At 42.3% G+C, this 26372-nt stretch overlaps 1 protein-coding gene across 1 annotated transcript in view; it reads right to left on the bottom strand.

Moving 5' to 3' along the window:
• KLF5 (KLF transcription factor 5) overlaps positions 1 to 21472 on the bottom strand; it is a 35230-nt gene extending 13758 nt beyond the window's left edge. The window contains exons 1-3 of the mRNA XM_086934890.1: positions 21122 to 21472; positions 15554 to 16424; positions 13753 to 13812 (exon numbers count right to left, since the gene is read on the bottom strand). Coding sequence (XP_086791016.1) covers positions 13753 to 13812; positions 15554 to 16424; positions 21122 to 21328 — 1138 coding nt within the window. The 5' untranslated portion in view covers positions 21329 to 21472. The remainder of the gene's footprint in view (positions 1 to 13752; positions 13813 to 15553; positions 16425 to 21121) is intronic.
• Positions 21473 to 26372: the final 4900 nt, after the last annotated feature.

Consider the following 26372-nt stretch of genomic DNA (forward strand, 5'->3'; position numbering starts at 1 on the left):
ATTTAAGCTGAGCAAAGTCAAGTCACCAATTGCTTCCTAAATGCTGTCCAATTGGTCTGTAACCTGAGGGTTAGAAGACCATTCAAAAGTTTGGGAACTATGCAGGAAAATAGGCAGGCACAGAACTAGAAACATAATAAACTATGTAGGAAGGAACATAAAAAGTGAAAATAAGCATTAGAAGTAAGTCTAGTAAAGAAAGTGGGAGTGAAGGAATACAATTTTAAGTTATATGGCGAGATGGTAAAAGCATAAACTGAAAAATATGTGCTTCGTGACAATGATCTGTGCAATGGTAATATGGCAGTGTATGGTAAGAACAGGTGCTCCGTTAAAGGTTCAGAATAAGCTACGCAGCCCCATCCAGGAAGAAAGATGCCATACATCCATGAAAAAAGCCAAAGTATAACCCTGGGCGCCACAAATATTTAACAGGACAGTCAGTGACCTATGTCAGCTTTCAATACAACTTAAATATTTTAAACACATACATTCAATCAATTTACATCTTTTTTACCCCAGAGGCAGCAGACATGTTGCAGGATATTTTACAGTTGATACCTAGCTGACATTTTGCCACAAATGAACAGAGATTATAATGCTATTGTTCCTAGACCAGGTAATATATGATGGTTGTAGTATCTCACTCTAAAAATCATCCTGCAAGCTCATAGCATTAGCAGAGCTCTCTTGCTAACAGATCTACAACAAACTGCAAACCATTGTGTAGTCTGTAAAACCAATGACCATGGCCATGGCCATGTCCCCAGGTTAATCTCCTTTGCATGTCCAAATAGTACATATTTTTGTACCATGGCAAGCCTCATGGGTAACAACCTTTAAATATGGCCAAATGGAAAGTAATGGTCAGAGAAAACCCCATTTTTTTCCAACGGAACCATAAGGTCAGCAAGTTTGATGCACATTTGCTCTGTAAAGCAAAGACTTCTCCATTTGTGGCCTTGAAACTGATCATGGTCATCTACAAATTCATAGAGTTAGTGTGCAAAGATCCCGCCACAAGTACTCTGGGACATTTGAATGTTCTATCAAAAGTGACATGGAGGGGCAGATATTGTTTATAGATTTATTAATTAATCTGGCCATAATCACAATCACTGAGCAAAACTGGAACCTAAACTGGAAGGAAAAAAAGTCATGAACAGTTGACTGAGGGAGGCAATCCAGGAATAAGATGAAATGTAATAAATAGTGTTTTTACTGCGTGGGTCCTGCCAAGTTACCAGCACTTTAACTTCTTGTCATAGGATGGGCATAACCAAGTCAAATGTGCATATTGTTTTTAGAACGATGTCCCAGGCACTTCATTGCATGACACCAAAATACTGGGCACTTCCCTGAGGGAAATTAGTACTATAGCAATGTGTCCAATTTATTTCATTTTAAGCATTTCTCGGGGGAGGGGGGGGGGGGGGGGTCATACAAAAACAAAGAAGTTCTACTGTTAATGTTGAACGAGGAGTTGTAACCCTTTTTTCTGCGCTGAATAAAGCCCCAGAATTTAAGTGATAGAAATAAGTCAAGGTGAACCCTAAAACGTTGACCCTTGTGTCAACTTTGACCAGTTTCTACTCTAAAGGCGGCAATGCCTGGAGACAAGGCATTGCTCTGTAATTACGGTCCATAGGTCGTCATTATGTCCGATTTGGACAATGATGGAAACTCCCAAAGCAGCCTGCACTGTAGCTTACAGGGAAATAAACCTGTCCTTCAACATGTCTCCACACAGCAGTTCGATTTTGAAACCAGTTACAGATATTTTTAAACCAATAAGGTTATTAGCAAGACAGAATATTATGCTGGTAAAATAGCTCTGTTGGTTCACAGCCAAGTGCACAGATCCGTGGGCAACTTACAGTCACAGGTAGGATTGACAGTGGGTCCAGAGAGCCTTTTATTGTCCTCAAGTTGTTACACTGAGTACCAATGATGTGGGTTAGTATGAACACCTGCTATGGACAGCAGCTGGAAGCTACAAGACTGTGTTAAGTACCGCCAACTATAAAAGGGCTATAATTATCAGAAACATCCATGTGAAGAGAGAGCAGAGGAACGCCACCTGCAGCATTAAGCTACGCTGCACCTGTAAATATATAAACTGATATAAAGATAGGATATCTAGACAGGATGCGTGTGAGTAAATTACTAGTAAAAAGCAACTGATTATCAAACAGGTTTAAAGAAAAGGTTTGCATGTGAAAGTACAGTCACACCCTCAAGCCGGTTTCATTTTCCAGAGGAGAGCGTAGACATCACTATGCCAGCCTTTGGGTATGCACCATCAATTTTAAGAAAGATAAAGTTATTGAGATAGCGAGCATCTGGTAGTCTAAAATACGAGCTGCATGTGTGGCTTTTATTTGCCCCGCTCTGCAGTGCCTGACTTTGGATCTTGCCTCTTTCAAACAATTTTTTTTTGTAGCCTTAGAGCCCTCCATAGCGGGCTCTACTGACCATAAAAGGCATACGCCAGCGTTAAAGGCCTGAGCCAAAGGCGAGGGTCTTTAGCAAGGTAGTGGGACTTTAATGACCGGTCGAGCCTGCTACGGAGGGCTCCAAGGCTATTCGAACATTCTGCCCCTAGAGGGCAGAATGTTCTAATATGTAAAACAAAGGCCTCACGGAGGCCATGGGGGTTGAAATCCCTTCGCGCGGCGTGAGGCCTTTGTTCACAGCAACAGCTGTGGACAAACATTGGAATGTTGATGCTCCAGGCTTCTACCAGCCATAAGAAGCCCTGAGCACTCCATTGTCTTCAATGGAGAGCTCAACATTCCAATGCTCCAATATACATTGCTATGCCATAACCGACAACTTTATGATACCACTAAACGCGTAGCTGAACACATTCTATTTAACCCATTTGAGTTGTCAACATCCACCCTGCACTGCTGGTCTATAAAATACTTTTGCTGGTGGTCACAACATGTAGCTAAGTAAAGATAAAAGCTCGAGCAATACATCATAGGCATTCAGGAGCTGATTATGCCTGCACAGATACACACCTGGTCCGGGGCACCCTTAACTCAGGGCGGGGGTGGTGGTGGGGGGGGGGGGATAGGTAAGAAATCTCAATGATCACAATACAGACCCCAAACCTTGCTAGAATTGGTGATAATTACTGAAAGCATCAACTTAAAAAAAAAAAAAAAAGAATGTGTGCAAGGTCGATAAAGGATTAGGGCAGAGACATTAAATATAACAAATATCACCAAGAAACAGCCTCCCTGAAATTGAGATCCAAGATCTAGGAAGTGTCAATGCATACGAACTTGGCTAGACCATTGTTAGGTAGCTAGTCATGTAAAATCATACTGTATGAAATCAAGCATAGGAAATCCTTTGGTTTTTTCCAAGTAAGATCATCTGAAACAGGAAATTGCTATACATTTTTAATAAAGGAAATCACAATTAATTCCCCGCCATCTTTCCATGCATACATGCAGGTTATTAGAATAACAACAGAATAAGTATGTAAATTTAATGTGGGTGGGGTAGGCATGGCCTTTAAAAGCATCATGCTGGCAGGGCATTCGAACTGCCAATATCGATGCTTCACTACAGATGCAGCCAGGGCTCTCTGCATGCAAGTATCAAAGGGAGCTGTGAGACACAAAGAAAAAATGGCTCAGCTGAGTATTTCCGCTAACCAACATCCAGTGACAAAGTAGAGGGCGGAGGCCAGTAAAGTACAAGAAAAATTGTTAGTATCATCACAGTTTTGTTAATGATGATGCCCGATTGGTAGCTATGCTGAATGGCTTGATTACATCAATTTGAATACTTCTGTTTTTTTGCTTAACTATGATTTTAGCATCAGTCTTTTAAAAACATAAATGTAATAGAGAAAGCTCCTCTGTGTAAACATCCGGTGTCTTCATTTTCAAAAATTGTGTTTCAAAAAGTGTAACAGTCCGTATTGTGGGTCAAATAGCATGTGATGTCATGTGTATCACCCACATAATATAGGTGAAAGGGTAGCACTAGGTAGGTGAACCCATGTATAGGCTGGCTGTCTTTCCATTTAAGTTAAACTACTTGGGCAAGTGAGGGGAGCGGGAGGGAGAAAATGCCCACGTAACAAAATAGATGAATCTGCATAGTAATAAACCACGGCGCCAGGGTGGCTAGAAAAGATATGGGGTAGGTTTCAGGAACGAACATGTAATGATCAAAGCAAAAGCCGGTTGGTGGTTTTATAGAAGAGATTGCAAGTTAACTGCCACCATTAAAGCCTTCAGCAAACAGCAGTGACCTATGCTATGTGGTGATTAGCCAGGGCACTCAGAATACATGTAAACTGTTTTTGTGGCTGTCCACCCAGCAGGTTGAAAGTCCCTCTTCTTCCAAAATCGATTATTTGAACCCACTGATACAAAATCCACACCAGTAATTCATCCCAAAGGGAGCTCACAAACATTTTATCCTAGGTTCTTTCATATTATCTCTGAAAACAAGTTCTCACGAGTAACAAAGATCAACATCAATTGTTTCACCTATCCACCTTTTCGATCAGTCCTCTTTAACTTCGAGTCTTCAAATACACAAAAAGGAAGAGAAAGATTGCACAGTTCTTTAAAAATATGTGCTGTCAAGTACCAATAAAAAATAACTGCCTCGTGTTTTCTTCTTTTAGAACCTATTTTGTTTTCCTTACTACTCCCAGCAGATTTCCACGGGTTTCTTTCAGAAAGGCAGAGAAAGTCATTGAAAAGTATGAGAAAAGTCTTATAGACCAGTCTTCAAGGATTTCTAGAAGAGTTGATCTATAGGAATACGACTGTAGAACTTCATTGTAGCCAATGGGAAATTATTAAGTGACTAGTAAGATTGTCTAAATATGATTTTTGCACTTTTCTATACGAAGCCCAAAGGACAGAACACTGTCTGTTAATACTAAGTACCCACAACCCCACAAACAACGAATAAGACCGTCTTAAATGATCAGCTCCAGGGAACATTTGCATATCACCTTTCCCATCTTGGTTGACACTGATTAAGCCCTGGAGCTCGAGATGCATGGCCTAGACAAACAAGCCTGTGGGGTTATTCATGTGGAGACAACACTTTTGCTATATCCAGCCATCAGTAACAACATCTCCCCTTGTACGTTTGCTCAGAGTAGAAAACCAATTAAACTCACTCAAAAGCTCTTTAGGGAGGCGAAATACACTAAATAAACACACTGCAAAGTCTAGGGATTTTCCAGCACAAAGAAAATCCATGCATGTCTGTTTTGACTTCTTGGTGGAGACAAACTTTACCTGGGGCACTATTTCTTTTCAAATGACAGACTGAGGAGGGTCATCGCAAACAGGTGCTTTAATGGCATTTTCCAAAAAACCCAAGATTAGCAAGAAAATGCAGCTTCAGAGCCCGCCATTAAAGAGCGGGTTCAACCAGACAGACGAGTCTGCAATCCTCGCCTAAAGGCAGAGAATCAGATATTAGAAGCTTGCTTAAAATTGCATGCATTGTATCTTTCATTACATGGAGCCTTCGTTTTGTATACCGCTTCATCCACCCTATTCTACTTTAAAGATTATAAATGTTTGCGTTTCCCTGGGTACAAAGCCTAGAGAAGCACAACCCAGTGGTCTGGGTGAATTCCCCTCTACCCAAAATAACTCAGATATCCAAATAAGATTTTTTTTTAAAAAAGCTGAAACACTCCTGGAGCAAACATTGCCACACAGATTGGAACAGCCTTTAAGAAGTGCTATGGTTTCTATAAATACGTCAGTTATGTTCTACACAAGTACAGCTTGACTATGCATGCCCGTGAACTAAAGGTGGATAGCTTGTTGGATTCCCACAGTTTCTCGTTGCACCTATTAACAGGCGTTACAGTTTGTCCATTTGTCCATGCACAGTACACTAGAAACAAAATACTTAAAAGACAGCGCGTCAAGAGGCAGATCAGGACTTTGGGCGCCTGGATTTACCAGGGTATTCCAAATGTTTAAAAATAACTGAATTTTCGACAATTTGAGACTCCCAGCAAAGAAACCAAACAGACATCTTTTCTGTTTTTATTTATATGAATTTGGGGCCACAACCTGCTACTAAGGCGGCTGTAAAAGGCTTGAGTATGAATAAGGCAAAGCTACACAAAGATTCAACATTGAATTTATAGACTACCCTACCGCTCAAACTGGGCACAACTCTTTATAGTGGGATATCAGACTGGGAGGGTGACAAGAAAAAAAATATATCACAGATTAGTGATAATCTGTGGTTGTTGCTAAATTGGAACCCTTGGATTTAGGATTAATAAACTGTAGTCCACGTTTCCTCAGTAGAGAAGTTGTGCTATCCTGTCCAAATCACAATATCCTTGTATCGATGTCCTTTTTTAAAAAAAAATTGTCAAAGTCTGGAAACTAGATAATCCACAATGTTAATGGAAAATGCTATATAAAAACAGACATTGATAATTATTACATCATTTCATTTCCTGACAGTACAGGCTGTTCCTCACAGAAGAAAGCTTTTGTGAGCTATGTAGACCCTATCCTCATGAGTGAAGGAACATGATTTAATACCACCATGTGCAACACATACGACTCGCGCCACAGAACCCTAGTGCAGTTCTTTAGTAATATTTGTGTCTTCAGAATGTACAGAGAGAGAATGAGGAAAGCGATCGCCACAAGTGGAGTTAAATTTAGACAGCTAGAGGGAGCCTATTTTGTTGATGTGTATAAATGGATTGCGAGCAAGGGAGGATTTGAATTATCTGCACTAAAATAAGAAAATATCTGTCTGGATTCAAAAGTATGTGAATCTCGTTCAGCAAGACAGCATTTCAACTATCTGCAGAACAGCCTGGACAGCATTCACGATCATCACCTAGCATGCCCTTCCCTCACACTAATATTTGGGATTACAGAGGTATTTTATTTTTTTACAGTAAGGGGCGGTTAGAGAGGGTTACAACAATGTTGTGTTCTAATATACACTGTATTGTGAACATTTCGAGTGAGGCGGTTTGTTACCAACTTCGAAATGCTTGCCAGAGTTGTGTGCTTTGAAAAATAAAGCATCTGAATTGTTTCATCTATACATCTCGCTACTTTCTATATCGTAACATATTTTGGGGACTAGGTTTGAGCGTGGCTACTTTCTACATCGTAACAAACAAGTTATCACCGTTCTACAACTGTGCCCGTTGTAATTCCATGACTTTTACACTGTCAAAGTAATGAGAATCGAAAAGTAAACCAAATTCATGCTATGTGTATGCACACACACTAACCCCGCCCCCCCCCTCACACACACACACAATCCCCACCCCCTTCTAAATGTGGATTCAAGGTCTATATTACCTTGAATGTGCATTGGTAAATGACCAAGAGAGACGGACCGGTGTGAATCAGAACAACTAAGAAGTATATTTACCTCACAATCTACAGTTCTTGCAAGACATAATTGTATCTTATTGTCAAATGTGCGCCACTATCTCTACCAATAATTATATATTTATTGTTGAGGTTTGTGCAACACTGCAAGTTGCCTTCAGCAACTTCGGCTCTCTGCCAGCTGTTTTAAAGATGAGCCTGAAAAGATTTGTCTCCAAGAGTTTCTTTAGCTTTATGTGGTGGGGTTCGACTCCAAGACTTGGTTTAAGGGTGCACTGGAGTCTCAGACCTTGAACATTCAGACATCTGCTCTAGATCACTTGAAAGAACGCGGATTAATCTAATGGGTCTGACCTGATTTGAAGATCTAGAGTGTGGATGTTTTGATGTGCCTTCTTCTGCAGGTAAATGGGACCTTTCAAATCTGTAGGTTTAATGCCAATGTATTTGAATTGTGTGCATATATTGAAATTAGTAATGTCTAGTCTTAAATTGTATCATGTTACACAGTCTGTCATTATGGGTAACCCTAGGCACCGAGATATAAATATTTAACAAGCAGGATAAATATCAGCGCCCATTTTAAAGATAGTGACTTGCAAAGTTGGCACCAGTTCACTTCCCCAGTAATACCTCGAAAACTTAAAAGTAAATGAAGTTTCTTGAAAAAACGTTGATTCTGATTTAACATTGCTTTTAGGATCAGCTTCCTGGGACATTATGGAAATAAAAAAAAATGGCTTTTCATACTGTCAAGGTTTAACAGTCAATAACAGAAGTATGCAAGAGTCAAGCGCTTCAAGAGACGCAAAGCTACATGTGGGGTTCTTTACATGTAGTTGGAACAAAAGTGGTCTGGACTGTCAGTGGCACAGTCTTTCACCGACATATGGCTTGCAAAGCATGAGACCGATTCTTCACCAGTCCGAAAGAGCCACTGGAGGTCAGGCATATGGATACTTTCTACTGGGCAATCTCAGTCCGTTTATAGTAGTAGCCCATAACTTGGCCTCGGTCCCGTTTGACCGCCAGAATCCAATGTATTCAGAACACGGCTGCCCGGTCGCTAACCCACACTTGGCATCAAGATCACATTACACCAAGCCTGTGATGCCTGCTTTGGTTGCCAGTCACCTAGAAGGTAAGATTTAAGTCTTTCGGTGTAGGTCAAAGCTTTTCAATATCTCCCGCCTCCCCCCCCCCCCCATTTGTCAATGACAATTTTAACCAACAAATGCTAACCCACGCCCCAGGAACATGCTCTCAAATGTACAAGGAATTCCAGGATGTAAATGTGGAAGCGCAACTTCCCTGTCCAGGCCCCACCTCCATAGAAGAGAACTGCATCCCCCTTTAAAAAGGCTACAAAATGTTGTGGGGTCGGGTGGGGGGTGGTCCGTTATGTTTTCTTTTTGACCTTATTAGGATTTTTTTAAGTTGTATTTTATAGCGCAAATTAGAGAAATGTTCTCTCGGAATGTATGCTTTTGTTTGGATTCATCTATGCAACAATGAACACTGATTTAAACAAACATAAAATTGCTATAAACAGAAGTCTCGTCAATCCCCGAGGCACCACCCTGATCTAATATCCTAGTGTTTTTTCCGCCATTTGTGATGAGGAAACGAAAAGTCTGGTGTTGCTACTCTTGTTGCACCTTAGAGTCCTAAACCAATGCTATTTAACCTATGGTTTGGAACCAGAAGCACACTTCCGAAATAGAAAGGTGTGCTGTTGAATTGCTAATGTAACACATTTGGAAGCATTCCCCTTCATTAAAAAAATTAAAGACTAATTTGTTTGAAAAATATTACGCCTATAACTTGTGTGTGGAGACAGCGGAGCATGGATTACTGTGCTATAATAATGACTAGACTGCAACAAGGCCTTAGGCCCATTCCTGAAAGGTCAAGGGTTGTCATTTGTGGAGCACAAGACTCAGTGGCATCACGTTCCATTGGGTATTCCAAAGGTGGCTGCAAGAAACAAGACCTGCGGGATTCCTGGTCTTTGTTGTTTTCCACCCCCATCTGTTTTCGACAAACCTTTGAGACAGCGTTTGCTCTGTGGCGTTTTCGGAGGCAGATCTGACATCTTGCGCATGGAACACACGCCACCTCGCCCCAATACTGACTAGAGACAACTCGGCACGGGAGAAATGCTAATTTAGTCAGAACATATTTCTTCTCAGGCACGGGGATGCCTCTCGGCTGGTTAAAGGAGCCTGCTTGGAGCACTGGAAAATGGAAATTCACGTTTTCTGACAAACCAGAGAATAGCGGGTTGCACCATAGGCAGCAAGCCCAAAGTTCGGGGTACCATACGGTTAACTTCTATTTTAGGATTCAACAACTAACACTGCGTGGTGCAGTGGGACCCCATGCAACAGATAGCAACACGACCGTGAAGTAAAAGACACGCATAGCTGACCCAAAAAGGAAAAACAATGAAATATAGATCTATATTTCTGCCTACGCTGCCTTGACGTTATTTTTACAATCTATGCTGGCGTCTAAAAAGTTATTTTCAGAGTTTCTTTGACTTGAAAGGGATCCCGGCTGCACGCAATAAAGCCATGTTTCCGTGAGCGCAGCACAGTAAATGGAAAGCCATAATGGCGGCTGGCGGGCCCGTTTCAAAGCCAGGATATTTACCACTTTACAGCGGGGCCGACTCTATTCACAGTGCGCCGATGTGACCTTTGTTGTGTTCTATTCATATTTTACTGGGGCTGTTACAGAGATAACCGGCTCATTTATCAAAATGAAATTTCCATAGTAACATATAGCCTCGAGATATTCTGTTGCTTTACACAAATCCAACAGTCCATTCAAACTGCCGAATGCAAGGCCCGGTCTCCATGGCGACGGGGCAGCGCACGGTTAGATCATTGCTTATGTTAGCAAAGTTTTGTTGTGTCTTTCTTTGAAGCCCGGGCGAGATAGTGCCGTGCAGGCCGCACAACACGGCTCGGCCTTTGCCGCCACAACTGCCGCCTGTTTACACCTGCAAAGTGTAGGCCTTTGTAAATAAGGCTATGAAAGACAGGCACAATCAGCTACACTTTTCAAAAACGGCTTTTACTGTGTGCTTTAGAATAAAATAAATGACAACCTCCGTGCAATTCCAAGGGGCCCGTCGTTTTTTTTGCGGATACATTGCAGTGCGTTATTTCCTCAATGAGCATTCCTTCCATGCTTTTACACTCGCATATTTTCTAAGAGTCAGCATGCCCTACACGTAAGGAGCAGTGGAAAACAATACAGTGTACAACTTACTGGCGATTATAAACACACACCTGCCTCTGCACACTATATATATTTAGAGGTGTGCGTAAATATATATTTAAAATATATATATAATATATACACACACATATACACACACACACACACACCTCTAAGTATATATATTTATACAAACATGCGCACACACACACATTTCAATTAGATTAGCCCTCACACGACTAATGGGCCCACGGTGAGGCCATACAAGGAATCGAATGGAAATAACCCAGCATTGTGTCTCAAAGGGTCGCAATGCGATTTACACATAAATGCGTTATCTCCTTCACCGCCTATCATTTCCAGGTCCTTTGAAAACAAACCTCCGAGTGTCAAAGCTTAAAAGTCTGGCTTATATCTCAAAGTGTCTCTTTTTGAAAGATGTGTGGGAGGTAGATAGCGAAATAAACTCTGAAATGCTCACCTGTTGACACTATATACTCCGCTGCTGCTATAGCAAAGCGGCTTGAAACACACAGCACAGACTGGGAGTACACAAAGTAGCAGCAATGCATACAGAGGACATTCATAGACTATAATTAGGGATCACACAGTACAGCAGGCAGGGAAGCCGCCATTTTTAACAGGTGACTTTTCTCAGTGGCCAAAGCATTTCATGAACTTTCACAGCTGGAGAAACCATATAATAATTTTTGGTATTAGCACAACACTATATTATTGCGCAACCCATATTTCTACAAATCAAGGTTAGATGCTCTGTGCACGGCTTACACCGGTTTAGAAGATGTCGGGCTTCAGAGCAGTTAGGGTGAGGTCACCAAGTGGATGCTTTCTCTGAAGATGGAGGTAGGCCATTCAAAGCCCACACTGTGCCCTCCACTGCCACAGTGAGACCCGAACCATCATTCCTGTCAGCCAACTGGAGCTACAGGTTGCAGAACTGTTAATCTCAGCTGCAGTGCAATTCAGCTCTCACCACATCTGCTGCTCCATAGAACAGTGCACTGCTTTTGGGAGTGTATGGTGGATTGTCTCTTCATTATACTGGAAGCATTCTTTAGGCAAGCGGAACTGAAACACCCAAGAGCAAATAGCTAACCGAGAAATACTGCACTAGCCTGATCCAAAATGTGAATGGCACTTCCTCAAAGTAACAACTGAAGAAGGCTGACAAAACAAGCCAATATCTGTAGGGGGCTGACCTGAAAAACCTTTATATATATATTGAGTTGTTTGTAAGAGTTTTGGAAATCAACTATAGCTTTTAGTAGCTAGACCTCAATAGCGTTGTAGAGGCTGCAGCAAGAGGGCCTGTACTAATAGTTGCAGACAGCATTCCAAGTAATCGGATAGGTTGTTCCACTCCAAACATTCCAAATGATGAGCTAAATTAGGGGCTCTTGTTACAGGCAAATATACTTTTGAAAATATGGAACTGGCCATAATATGCTCCAGTAGCATGGGGGAATCACAACTGGTTTGCTTTTCTATAGATTCTCTTCGATTAAGTTGACGGATCAATAGGAAAAACTTTTTTTTTTTAAGATTGCTTGTGACTGTGGCCAGTTTCCCAAATCTGAGCTTAATGGTAAAAAAAAAATACAAATTACATATAGCACACCTGCAGACCATGCCATGCACTGTAAGCAGGAACCCTCCACATTGTGGATGGCCGAAGACCCAGTCCTTTACACAGAACTCCTATTACACAGCACTCATATGGCATATGACATGTGGGCACACAGGGCAGCAACTAGCGGATATCACAAAATCCAGGTAACTTCTACTTTTCAAAATAAAAAAGGCTGAAGTTCTATATCCTACTGTTCTATCCAGCAGCTAGCTCAATTTTCAAAAGATCCGTAACACATTACTTGTCTTTGAATCTATAGATCAACTAAGATGTAGAAACGCTTTAAGTGTTTTTAAATGCGATGTAGTTTTGTACTTAACTTTTTATGGCAGCTATGGAGAATTCTGCATTCTATAGGTGCTAAAACTGGAACTGAAAAGCAAGTTTTAAATGTGTTTTTAATGTATGCCATCCTTGATCAATGTTCGGAAAACGTAACATGTGCAACAATATGTAATTTTCTGGAGGTTGCATTAGGGTAGGCAGAGTTTGGGGGAAAAAAAAACTACATCTCTAAAAAAAAAATAATTTCTGAAAAACTATTTAAAGGGCACTTTTTTTGGTTCTGGTCCAATGCTCTATGTCCCTTTCGGCTGATTCAAGAAAAAAACGTGCCATGTCCTAATGGAACTAGCACACGTGTTTATTTGAGGTCATTCTTAGGCTCAACAAGTCATGTATACACGTACACAACACCAACCCACTCTTCTTCTCCACTGTAGTACACATAGGCTACAAACATGGGGCAGTGCGAACATAAAACACCAATGGAAATCCTAGGTGTCAAACTGAATAATTGAAAACCCCACCAAACAAAACAAAATAAATGAAAATACATTTTGATACATTAAAAAAAATCCACTAACGAATTAGAGCATGTCACACCTAAAAAGGTTAACCTTTTTTACATGGAATATAGAGGAAGAAAATAGAATTCAGTGGGCTGCAGTTTAACTTGGACTTTCTGAAACTCTTGTTTTGTTTCGATACTATCTGAGCATGGAGGAGGGGGTCATTGTTGGAGGAGGGCAGCCAACCTTCCCAGGTAAAGCCTCGACAAACCGATACTCTCTTTGTACACAATAGTTCCTCAGCGTTAGCTTACTATCCAAACAGCATTAGTGCCTCAATAGCCCAGCAGAAACAACATGTCAGTGCTGCAGTGGTAATAATACATGCTATGTGTACAACACCATCTCCAGAAAGCAACCACCCTCACTCTGCCTTAACAGTTCTGAAGCCCCACAAAGCAACGCCAAACAGAAATGTCCTCAAGATAAATGAGAGGGATTACTCTCCAGTGCAAAGTGCCCAGGTGATTTAACTGAACTGTCACCAGCTACAAAGCCCATTCTGCGAAATGAGGCCATTAATGATCAGTCAGAAAAGGGGAAACACGAAGATAAAAGAACAGCTCCAACTATAGAAACGCAGCTTCATCCCTGGTAATATTTAAAGAACTCCAGGAGCGAGCCAATGAAAAGTACATACCGGTGTGTGTTCTCAGGTGAGCTTTTAAGTGAGACGACTTTGTGTAGACTTTTGTGCATCCTGAAAACAAACAAGAGAAAGAAAATTAGAAATATGAAAAGCGTACTGAGGACTAACAAACAAAAGAACACGTTTGCCAACATTTAGGAAAATGCCGTATTGCAGTCCTGCCACACGCTTACAGCCTCATACCTCAAAAAACAGGTTACATAACGTTTAGGAAAATGTTCTGGTACAGTTAATTAAATCATACCAAGATTATTCAGAAGTTTCATGCAATAATCTTATGGCCTCATTCATGAAGGCGAATTCTAAAAGTAGCTCTCAAGATTCTCCAGGAATTCATATTCCTTGCCACTTTCATTTGCCCTACACAGTCCAATATCTTTTTGGTTGAGGAAAACCACAAACCTCCACTAAGTCCCCAACATGCAAAACAAAAACGCCAACGGTCACAGTGGTATACTATAGAGTTCGGCATTAAACCGGCAAATGCTAAGATTTAGAAACATCAACCAGCTGCTTTACAGTGTACGCAACAGAGAACTGAAACAAACAAGCATTGTATTAGTTTGCAGGAACTAGTTACTTGAAAAGAAGTTGTGAAGCATCAACATTATTTTAATGCTGAGTAAATGGATACCACTCAAATATATGAATAACAAATAAATACATTTAAAAAATACTACAAATTTACAGAAGGTGCAGATTACTCAAGTACAGAAAAGAAAAGAAAAATATTTCCTAATGTGGTGGATCCAACTACAGGTTTTCCTAAAAAAAAAAAAAAAACCTAGCCATTTGCACCTGCTCATAATTTGGTTGCGGTGTACAGAGAGGAGTGGACCTTTAAACCCTAGGGCACAAACTGTGGTATGTAAGCTGCGGTCTCCTTTAGGTTCCCCTCACAAAACATTAGCATTAAGCTATGCAGCCTAAGAGACTAGTGACATTTACTGCTGTCTCTACCAACTTGCATGGTTTCTTGATTAGCAGGTGCTGGAACCAGCTACGTTTCACATTGTTTTGTGTACACAAACTACAAAATGTGATGCAATCAAGATAGTGCTTGACAAATCTGGTAAGGGGGAGAGAGGTATGTAGTTTCCTGCACAGCTACATAAGCCAATGTTGAATTATGCAGCACACATCACAATAAAGGTCATTAGGAGCTTCTAATGTCAATATTATCCTTCTTCATTTTGGAGTAGGCACAGAACTCTTCTAGGTACTCTTGAATGCCTTTCTGAATTGCCCCCAAAAATCTAAGATGGGAATGAAACTGGAATACTCATACACAGTTAGTACAAATAGGAAGGAGTTTACCCTCTTCGCATGTTTAGAACTAGTGAGAACGAAGTTTAGGGCAGTTCACAGGGCACGTGACAGTACATAAAGAGTAACTGCTGCGATATTAGCCCCCGTATTCATAAATACTTTTGTCAATCGATTTCCATGTGAGCTAGTCGGTATAACCTATCAACAAACTGATAACCCCCATATTCAGATCCATTACATGCCAATATTATCATGAGGATTTGTGACAATTCAAACGCTTGTCTGGATTTTTCTTGAGGTGGTCAGTGGTAATCGAGTGACACCAGGCAAACACTAGGTCAAAATACAGAACTGTGTCCATCAAAAACATAATTGCCCGAATCACCATTATTGTGGTACTTCTCTTCTCTCCTGCCTTCCTTTGCAGGCCTAGTCTTGGGAAAAAATTGGCAGATGTATTTGTCACCGACTTGCCCTAAGCATTTCGGGCCTAAAAAGCATCACTGCAGCACCACAATCTCACCTGGATAGTCGCAGTAATGTATCCGTCTCTTTTCAAGGTCAGGGTTGCTCCGCCGGTTGTACTTGACAGGCTGCATCGGTTGGGAAGAAACAGGCAAGGCCGCTGGTAAAGAGGGATTATGAATGGCCATCTTAGATGCAATGGTAGCCGCATAGGATGGGGGTGGATTTAAGTTCTGCAAGAGCTCAGCTTGTCTTTCAGGGCTGCCAGGCTCAGAGCTAGGGGGTGAAGGAGGGAAATAGGTGCCCTCCTGCTGTGGCTGCTGGAGGAACTGGGTGGACATAGTGTACGAACAGGGAGGCATTCCCTGGAAATGTTTCATTGCAGGCTGCTGGGGGCCCGGCGGGCTGAGCGTGTTGCTGTATTCTGCCATGGAGGCAGACATGGTCACATTGTTGAGAGTGTTCATTGCGGCAGCTTGAGAGGCCGCGTTGGACATGTCCATGTCAGGGGAGCTCAGGAGCTGATAGAGCTGGCCCTGCTGACCATTCATGGGGAGGTGAAGCTCTGGGGAGGGGAGCTCCTGCTTGATAAACACGCTGTTGACATCGGCATTCTGGTGGGGGCTGAATATACTAGTGAACTCTGGCAGCGCCTGGGTGGGGACTGTGTCATTCTGCTGGCTGAAAATAACATCGGGTTCCGTCTTGATATGGGTCACTGAAGGCCTCTGCGGTTTGTAGAGGCCAGTTCTCAAGTGTGTGATGTCAGGTAGGAAGACATTCATGTTGATGCTGTAAGGCAGTCCATCGCTGTCGCCGAAAAACTGGTCGATGCCTGAGGCACTGTCCCTTCGATACTTCTTCTGTTCCAACATTACAGGTGTCGGGGGAGGGTGGGGCAACAAATACTTCTCCATTTCACATCGGGTCTAAATAGCAAAGAGAGAGAAACAGGCATGTTTGTACCATTACAACTGGAAGACAGTCATTACGACAACAAAACAGATTTTATCCCCAGCATAAGGCTGTCAGAGAAACCTGAACGTCCCAAACACAACCAGAAAAAGTACAAGGTTTCATCAATTTCACACATGTGAAAAGCAAGTTTGTTTCTCAAATCTCGCCTGATCCATAACGAGAGACCGAGAGAGAGACAGAGAGAGAGAGAGACTCTCAATGGCAAGAACCAAACGCTTAAGACAGAAACAGGCCTTCAGCATACTAACACAAAAACGTGTTCCTTCATCATTCCCTAATCACACTGTCGTAACTACTTAATTACACATACATACAAACAACAATGCAAATAGCTATCAAGCTGAAGATGTAATTTGGCAGCACTGTATTCTGCCAAGACTAGCATACATGGATGGCTGGTGATCTCGACTCTCTACCCTTTAAATGTGCAAGCCAGGGGTCTCCAACCTTTTCAATAACAAGAGCAACTTATGATTACTGAAAATTGCCCTGAGCTACCAACGGCTTTAACAATTGTTGCAGTGGTGATTATATCAGAGAAAGACAATAGTGGCCACACCTTGCCAGAAATACTCGTAGTTGCCACCCAGATGTATGTCACAATGTTGACTGTTGCCAAACATATCTAACATATTGACTGATACAATATCATGAAGGGACAAATATGCAAAAGTATTAACTGCCTATGATAAACTATACATCTACCTACCTTGAAGATATACATGTTCAAGATAGATGTGGAGTTAAGAACGTAAAAAACTGTACTTGCCTTAAACATACTGTGGTATATTATATTCTGGATACAATATTTTGGTTGGATGAGAATCAAATTTGATACCATAGAACAAGAACCACCCTGATGCATAAGACAGAGTTACTAATAGTCAGGAAAAGCTTTAGCAGAATAAAATGCCTCTGCATGACTAATAACATATCCATAAGAAGAGTGATTGCCCACAAACACAAAGGAAATGCTAATAGCTATACATCTCCACAACTCTCATTTGCAGAGCAGTTTAAATATGTTTTGGATATATCATTATTTTTGTTCACAAACGTCAATTAGTTACTCAAAATATATAGTTTTCTGCCAGATTTCTATTTTGGGTTAACATTCTCAAAGAAAAAAATTACTTTTTCTCGCAAAGTTTTCTTCAATATGACTAGAGAAGACCCTCTGATTAAGTACTGTGCGAGGTTGCTCTTCGGGAGCTACTTCTCGGGTACTGGCGTAAACTGCCAGTGGCTCCTGAGCTCCCCGCTGGAGAACCCAGGTGTAAACACTGGTTAGCTCAAAGCACCGCCTCCATGAATTCTCCCTGCTGAGAAATACCTCTGTTGCGGTTGACATGCTTTTCTGCTGCAGTAGCAAAAGTGGGAAAGATAGAAGTCTACATACACAGAAAGAACGAAAAAATCCATATTTAACTAAACAGTAGAGTGGAGTTCCTGATTAGCTTTGGAGAATCTCAAACTAGCTACTACAAGAGCTATTTACAAAGGCCTTCTGGAATATATAAAGTAGTACTCCTGTAGCACTCGCCTTTGGGAACTATCCCGAACACATCAGAAATGGAAATATTCCTATACAATGAGTACTAAGGAAAAGACTGTTCCCTGTTTGCACTTTAACTAATATGGAGGTGGGTGTTTCGGCCGTCTCATATTCACAATCCTGTACTCAAATTCTTTTGTGAATTGGCACCTGAATGTGACACTCTTTTTTTTGTATCTGCCGTGTGGCTGGTAGTGTGTGAACTGTGTCCACTATAAAATCTATTCGTATAGTCTCGGCATGGAAGTCGCGGCAGTATGAAGATTATAAAGCAGTTCAACAACGAGAAAACTTTTCCTTGCGTAATTTCTATGAATCACGGAGGCGATGGCCTAACGGCCAGAGCTGCAGACTCTGGCACCTGGTGACTGGGTTGAAGAGTCCCGGTATCGGCTCAGCATCCTGAGATTCTGGGGAAATTACATTTTCTCAGAGACTGGAAAAAAAATCGGATGTATTGGAATCTGGTGTTCAGGTAAATTTTAAGGCCTAGTTCGCGCTATATCAAACTGCAAAAAAACGAATTTGCTCCACAACGGGATGACGTATGGGATTGAAAACTAGCACTCAAACAAGGGGTACGTGTTGGACGCACACACACTTCGGCGTTGCAAGCCCGCTTGCTGTTTTCCCCTTTAAAATCGTGGAAGCAGCTACGAGTAGTGCTGCAGTGTAAGTGGCACCTGGCACCAGGCCCCAGGAGTGGGAGGGGCCCACTACACCCCAATTATTGCCGTCTATCACTACCCAACTAAGTGGCAGGATGTGGCCTGGCCTGCTGTCAGTGTGCACGAGAGCCAGGAGCACGCTTGCTACGTCACTGTGCGTCCTGGGGTCCAGCTGACAGTACGTCCCTACCAGCTACCGCCGCGTGAGGGGTGCTGAACAGTGGAAAGGTGAGGCGCTTTCTTTCACCCCGCCGGCACATGCTTAGCAGCCCCTTGCAAACAAAGTCCTGCAGGCTCTGACTGAAAGAAGCTAGTGGCAGGCTGAGGGCGGGTGCAGTCAACGGCAAAGCATTTATCGTCTACTCTCCAGTGGGCACGCGCTACATTCCCCCTGGCAATGTAAAAAGGCCGCGCTCACCACCCACGAAACACTGGCCAGCTGGCCTGACGCTTGTTCTCCAGAAAAGAAGGGTCCTAAAACGGCTTACGGGTTGGTATACATTTAACAAACTTTTACAAGCCACCTGAGGTAGTTGTCCCAAGATGGGCGCATTCGCCTGGCAGACACGGAGTGTCCGGATCGTGAGGCAGAAAGCCACTTCTGCTCGAGCAATGCGCCGGCCAGAATACCATTCTTTTAAAAGGCCTTGGTTACCTGTTGGGAGGGGGTGCGGGCGAGGTGGCCTAGGGCAAGGTGTCCAGCAAACAGAAGGCCAAAAATGAGCAGGCTCCATTGTCAGAAAATTAGACTCCATCCAAAAATTACAATTCACTCCTGTATATCAGACGGATTATTTTTTTCAAAATACTGAGTAATATTTAACATGCCCACTTGTCAATTTGTCCCCCCCCCCCCTCAAAATATATATATGTATACACACACATACATACACACACACACACACACACACACTGTTTTGGCAACTGAGACCATGTTACCATAACTAAAAATAAGGATTAAATGTGCACCAGTTGATATAAAAGCATGAAGTGGAAAGTTCAGGCTGTGGTTGGGTGTTAGCTGGTTTTAGCTCCTCCAGCTGTTGTGTGTGCCTGTGGCTCTCTGGGCCCCGCTGAAAGTCCCGGGTAGGCCTTTTCTGGGCTGCATGACTGCTGTGCGTGGGTGAGAGCCGGGGCGGCCAGTTGCTCGGTAATTTTGTCGGGCACTTTGTGCAGACCAGCTGCAGCTTTCAACACTGCCCAGACGCAATACAGCAGCAGCACAGACACAGCACCACCAAGGCAGCGGGAGTATCGCTAAACGGCTCAGCCTTCAAAATATCACATGAATTCAACAGTACTGCCAAGTCCGCAATAACGAATCCCCAGTACTACGGCTATAGATCAGACATACACAAACCCCTACATAAGGCAACAGCAAAGCTTCAGCATAGATAGAGCACCACTAAATCAACATAACTCCCAGCCAAGTCCCAAGGAAACACCACCGTGAAATAAACAACACTGCTGAATATCGCCAATGCATCACCACACCCACATGACAGGGCAAGTACAACTACCATAAAGCAACGCAGCTCAGTGGGGTTTCTAATCCCACAACAACACAGTAACGGCACTGAAAATGAATTCAATACATAGGCGCGTTCTGCTAGTTTTGTTTTGACTGGCCCGGAAAGGGGGCTTGTGCAGCTAGGAGCTTTGAGTCTGTTATGGGCGGGGTTGGTTATCGGAGTAGTGGCTGCGGCATGTACACAGTGTATAGAGATACGATCAACTCTCCCCTGCCAGAAGGCGCGGACCACAGTCCGAGCCCACAGAAACAAGTCAGCGTGAAATATATAAGCGCTACGCGTGAAATATATAAGCGCTACATTACCACAGACCGTAAATGTCCCTCCCATGGGGAGTCGAACCCATCAAAGCTGCTTCGAGGCTGGATGCGTTGCCTCGCTCGTCAAAATTAGCCTGAATTAGCAGTTCATTCTGAACCAGCCATAAACAGCCAGTTTGGGGATGCAAATTAAAAGTGCAGTTACTCTGTCTCCGAGTACCTGTTTGCTACTGTTCAGAACCATTTGTAGTTGGGGCGGGGAGAGTTGGTGTTGGTCACCTCTGTGCAAGCTCTGCATCTGGGCAGGGCTGACTGGGCACTGCACACACCTGGAACACCAGTATTCCAACTGTGAGCGGGTGTGGCACTGCTGGAGGAGGAGAGGCCGTGCCAGGTGGGTGGGCAAGAAAGTAGCCTGGATTCACTACTCTGCTCTAAAGGGGGTGAGCGGGCTGTATGGCATATACAACGGATTTTTCACATGAAGCAATTAAGTTATTTTCTAATTTGCCCCTCCACAAATTGGCCATCTCCGCTCGCGGACTTGCCATCCGCAGAAACTTTTAAGACTCTACTAAAGAAATGAATCAGCACTGCCCCCGAGCCTCCCCGCTAAAGCTGCGTGCCACCTACCAGCACCATGTCCTCCGGCAGTAGCCGGTCGCCTCCGGAGGGGGTCTTCAAGGAGTCCTCTCCATAGAGACCCGGGCCACCCCCGCGGGCACCCGGCTGCACTGGTTTGAGCTGGGCGAAGACGGGAGGCTCCTCCTGCTGCATTCCCGGGTAGAGACGTTGCGGGCCCAGCCTGGAGGACATGCTCAGCACGGCGCTGGTGGCCATGGGGCGTGCAGGCGGTGCGCGCTGCGGGACGGGGTGGGTGCGGGCTTCTGTTCGTGCGCTCCGTACCTGTGATCCTGTGAGTGTCTCCTGCCTGGGCCAGGCTGCCTCCGCCTAACTCCCCGGCCATCGCGGGCGTGGTCGCCGTAGGCGTTGAGCGACGGGCGTTAGCGCCAATGGATGCCGCGGAGAGTGGGCGGTGGGGAGGTGGATCCAGGAGGCCACGCCCCCAGCCCTACCCGGGGAGCTGCGCGCTGCTCCCGAGCACTTAAGAGCGCGGAGGAGGCGGGGACAAGTTGTCCGGGGACCTGGGGCTCCGGAACCCGCACCTGCATGGAGCCCAGTGCGGGACTGACTCTCTTCGGCTCTGCCCCAGGCCCTGAGAATTTTCGAGTGACAGTTTTGCTGTAGTAATGGGACCGGTTTATGATCCAACCTGGGAAAATAAATAACTTAGACGTGATCGCGTTCTTTACAATAACCACACAGATAACTGCAAGTCTTCATGCTCATTCACCTGAAGCATATCTGCTACCCGCGTCATGACCTGTCTTCTAATACTCTTCTGTTATGGTTTCCGTCTCTGTGCTTGCAAGACTTAATATACCTTATTTATTTTTATAGCTGTTCTACCATCATCCTTTACTGTGTCTCCATATCCCAATTTCGGTTGTTCTTACTTTCATTTATGTGCCCCTCCATTATACATTCGTCCCTTCACTTACTTGTGTTTTTCACTTTTTGTTTTCTCCAGATTTTAATACATCTCTCTTCCCATTTTTCACTCTTTCTATTGGCATGTTTTCTAAATCGTTGACTTTAGTTTCTGTTCACGTCTTCTTATCCTACTAAATTGTGCATTTGCGAAAAGAAACACGACTTCTTTACATTATGTGTACATGGAACACTGACAATTAGCACAACAGCTACCTAAACAATATAATCAAAGTAACTTTTAACATCTTGGGCAATAAATGGACTTTGACTTTTGACTTTCGATCTGCCATGTATGTCCAGTGATTTCAATGGACATATAGAAGTGCTGGTACTCACTATCCACAATACATTTGCTTCTGAAAAGTCCTTATACTCTTCATTAAATATATTGTAGCAGTTCCGAGAAGTGTAGGTGCTCTTAATTTCAAATAAAGAAGTGTCGGTACTGAGTCCCTGTCAGTGCCTGCCCATTTAAATCATGTCAATTTCAACTGTATTGTGCAGGTGTTATACTCCACACCTGTTACGTCCGTAAAATATAATTTTCACGAACTGATCCATCTTTCATGTCGCAAAAAAAGCACGTATGTGCTGTAGGCAACATTTCTCCCAAACAACTCAGCTTAGTTCGAAAACTGCTTCATTAGGATGTCTCCTGGTCATAAAACCAAAAATGTTAACTTTTCGAGAAAAATATATCAGTACAAGCAATAAAAACCCAGATGCAACCCATCTCATATACATATTCAGCATACACGGGCATCCCAAATCTAATTTCAAGACTCACAAGTGTTTATCATTTAATTGACTAGGTAACAATTTTATATTAGTGCCACATTTTGCGGTCCTATCCATAGACAAATCAGATGTTTTCCTGCACTGTCACTCTGTGTGGCAGGAATCAAGGTCTTTTGCCACAGTGAGCTGTTATAATGTAATGTCCCTTTTAGTGTCTCTGTATCTGACAGAACAATGTGTCTTAATAATATTAGGAAACAGTATTGTGCGCGTTCTCCGGCCCAGTGTTTCTGTTTCACTTTCGCTTTGCCTGCTGCCTGGCAGGGTCTTTTTGGTCACAATCTCCATTCGACTAAATAAACCTGCAATTCAACTAGTCTCATGGCGAGTACCATCATTCCTAACAAATTGGCAACAAGGATAGGATTCAAACCCACATGTGCAAAGTGTAATGTATTACTCTCTCACCCATTACCAATTCAGTTTAGGTAAAACGTTTATTGTTGATTCATTAAAATCATTACAATAGCATTGCCAATACATGTCATTTGAGAAATTCAACATTAAAAACATTATTAGGCTTTTGTATCTTCTCAGCACATCAATGGTGGTTTGCTGTTCTTAATTCTTTTTTGTCTCCGAAGGGTTTTTCCTCTGGAGCTCTGAAATTTAATCCATTCACATCATAAATATAAATACTGCTTTTAATTTCTGCCACATTTGCAAGCAATGGTTTATAATCCATGTTGTCACCAAGACCACTTAACATCGGCAATTACACCATTCAAGCCATGCTGGCAAACATCACTGTAGTAATTTGTTTGACCCATTTTAGACTGGAGGAGAATATTATGCCACAAAAACCTATAGATGCTCATTTGCAGCTACAACTTCGAAATCACACTTTTCAGGACGTGGCTCACCTCCAATAATTTCTGGTGAAGGCTGGGCTCAAAGAGCACGTTGAGTGAAGCATCTTGTCCATCTGAGATAATTCCTTCAAAAACACCATGCTTTCGCATGGGTCCGCATCGCCGTCAGAGTTTCTAAATTTCTCACTCGGAGAAATAGCACTTGGGTTGCCATGCCCTTGGAAGGTCCTCATTGCCATGTCTAAGAAGGTTCTAAAAGCTTTAAAAACATTGCCTTTGTGGAGCACTACACCCGTCTTCCTATGAAGGAGGCCAGTGAGGTGTTTTAAATGGATGCATACTTCTGGTCCATCTTCAACACCAGCACATATGACTGCACACGTATGTAACAAATGAATAGTGAAGATGAAACTGCCGCAGAAGGTGTGAGAAAGAGGACTATTTACCCCGGGTTTCAGAGCGTGGGGCGAGGAAGAAGAGATGCATCAGGGCAAAATAGTTTTGCATGGAAAAGGAAGGATTTACAAAGTTAATTAAATCATGTATCTATTTTCCAACCACTAAAAGGCATGTTTTAGTAAATTTATGTCCAGGAAAACCGTTTTTAAGTAAATCCCATACATGTATGACTGTTATTTGTAGTACTTGCAAGATATGTCAATTTGATTAGGTGTAAGTTACGAACATACCTAGGTGTAACTTAGTTTTCATAACAACATCTATCTAATTTATATGTTTTATAATTTGTATTTCCCCATTAATTGTGACCATGACACCATTGTTAACATACCTTTGTCTAATTACCATAATCTGTGTTGTACTAACTGTAAGGTAATTTACACAAGCTTGATATTGTATGTTCCAGGCATTAGCCCCAAACAGAGCTCCTGAAATAAAATTTGTGAAAAAAAACATTGTTGTTTTATGTATATCCCAATACTGAGCTTATTAGGCCTGTTTTGAGTGCTCCAGATTTTGACAGATAAAGCAAATAAGGCTTAAGGCAGAAAATATTTAAGTACCTGCAGCTAATCCAGAACAAGGTGACTGCCGTTCACCTAGGAAGACTAACATGCAAGGAGTTATAAAAATAATGACAACTATCTGTAAAATGTATGGTTTGAATCATGTAGGTGATGAGGGAATTTCTGTGCATTATGAAATCACTGAAGTTGGCCAATCTCTGTAAACGTAGGCAATGTACTTTGTTTCCACGTAGATCAAAACAGCAACTAATTGAAAACCTATGTATCGTTTTTATGAAGGTGTGTGGAAATACTGTTGGTTCATGCATGTTAGCTTGTAGTGGTGTTTTGGGTGGTTTTCTAAGACCAACTCTTGCAGAAAACAAGCATGCCAAATCAATTACAAAAATACTGTTAACCCATCATCTAAATTGGTGTTGTTGTGAAATCTGTAAGTTACACTGTTAACTGATTATCTAAATTGGTGTTGTTATGAAAACTGTAAGTTACACCTAGGTATGTTCGTAACTTACACCTAATCAAATTGACAAATCTTGCAAGTACTACAAATAACAGTCATACATGTATGGGATTTACTTAAAAACGGTTTTCCTGGACATACATTTACTAAAAGATGCCTTTTAGTGGTTGGAAAATAGATACACGATTTAATTAACTTTGTAAATCCTTTCTTTTTCATGCAAAACTATTTTGCCCTGATGCATCTATTCTTCCTCGCCCCACGCTCTGAAACCCGGGGTAAATAGTCCTCTTCCTCACACCTTCTGCGGCTTTTTCATCTTCACCATTCATTTGTTACATACGTGTGCAGGTAAGTGTGGGCATCACACTTACTAGTTAATGTCTGTAAACAGCCACAAAGTTACATCTGTAAAAGTCCTCACCGTACTTGCATGGAAACTCTCTGCCCACTCTTATGACACACACAGATAAACTGGGCACTCATATTTTAATGATTTACCACAGTTCTTGAAATTTCCTTAACACAGTATAACTTACGCTCTCTGGTACAAGGCAACTGTAAATCTTTAAAACTCGGGCCCAATGTACATATGTTTAATGCTAATGCCCTGCTTATGAGCTGAGCTATTGCTCTTTGTAGAAAAGCATCGTTCGCAACCCTACACATTTTCCAATACGGTACCTGCTGCATGTCATTAAACAAAACCCTCCAAAATAAGCACTTATAGGTCGCAAAACTATTAAAACATGATTTTCATGAAACTTATTTATTCCATTAATATAATTTCTAATTGCACCTTTCAGTGTTGGGGCCCATTCAAGTGCCTACAGGCAAATCAATTCGTAGCGCTGTGCTATATAAACGTCCAAAACAAAATAATCAATATTCATTTTCCAGTGCTCACTTATTTCAAGAACCTGTCTGAGAAGATGTCACCATTAGCTGTTGACCCAATACACACAATCTTCTTTTCATCAATGTATTTTCAGTTTTTCACATTTTTTTCTGACAGCCGTGGAATGCCTTCATTATGGCCCGTTCACTTTAGCAACCGTGTATATACATTTACTTGTACAATTTGCCACGGTCCAGTGAGAATTGTTAATGATCCGTGAATCTGTTGATTTCTAGTTCGGCTCTAAGAGTTCTAGTCGTTTCTTCAAGGCTGCCTTTTTTCAGTAAAGGCTGTTACAAAGTAAATACCACTTTCCACAATTGTTTCTTATATAGAGGCCTCGTTTGCTTACAAATATGTTCACAGTAGTCGATGT

The sequence above is a fragment of the Lissotriton vulgaris genome, chromosome 8, assembly GCF_964263255.1.
Source record: "Lissotriton vulgaris chromosome 8, aLisVul1.2, whole genome shotgun sequence".
NCBI lineage: Eukaryota > Metazoa > Chordata > Amphibia > Caudata > Salamandridae > Lissotriton > Lissotriton vulgaris.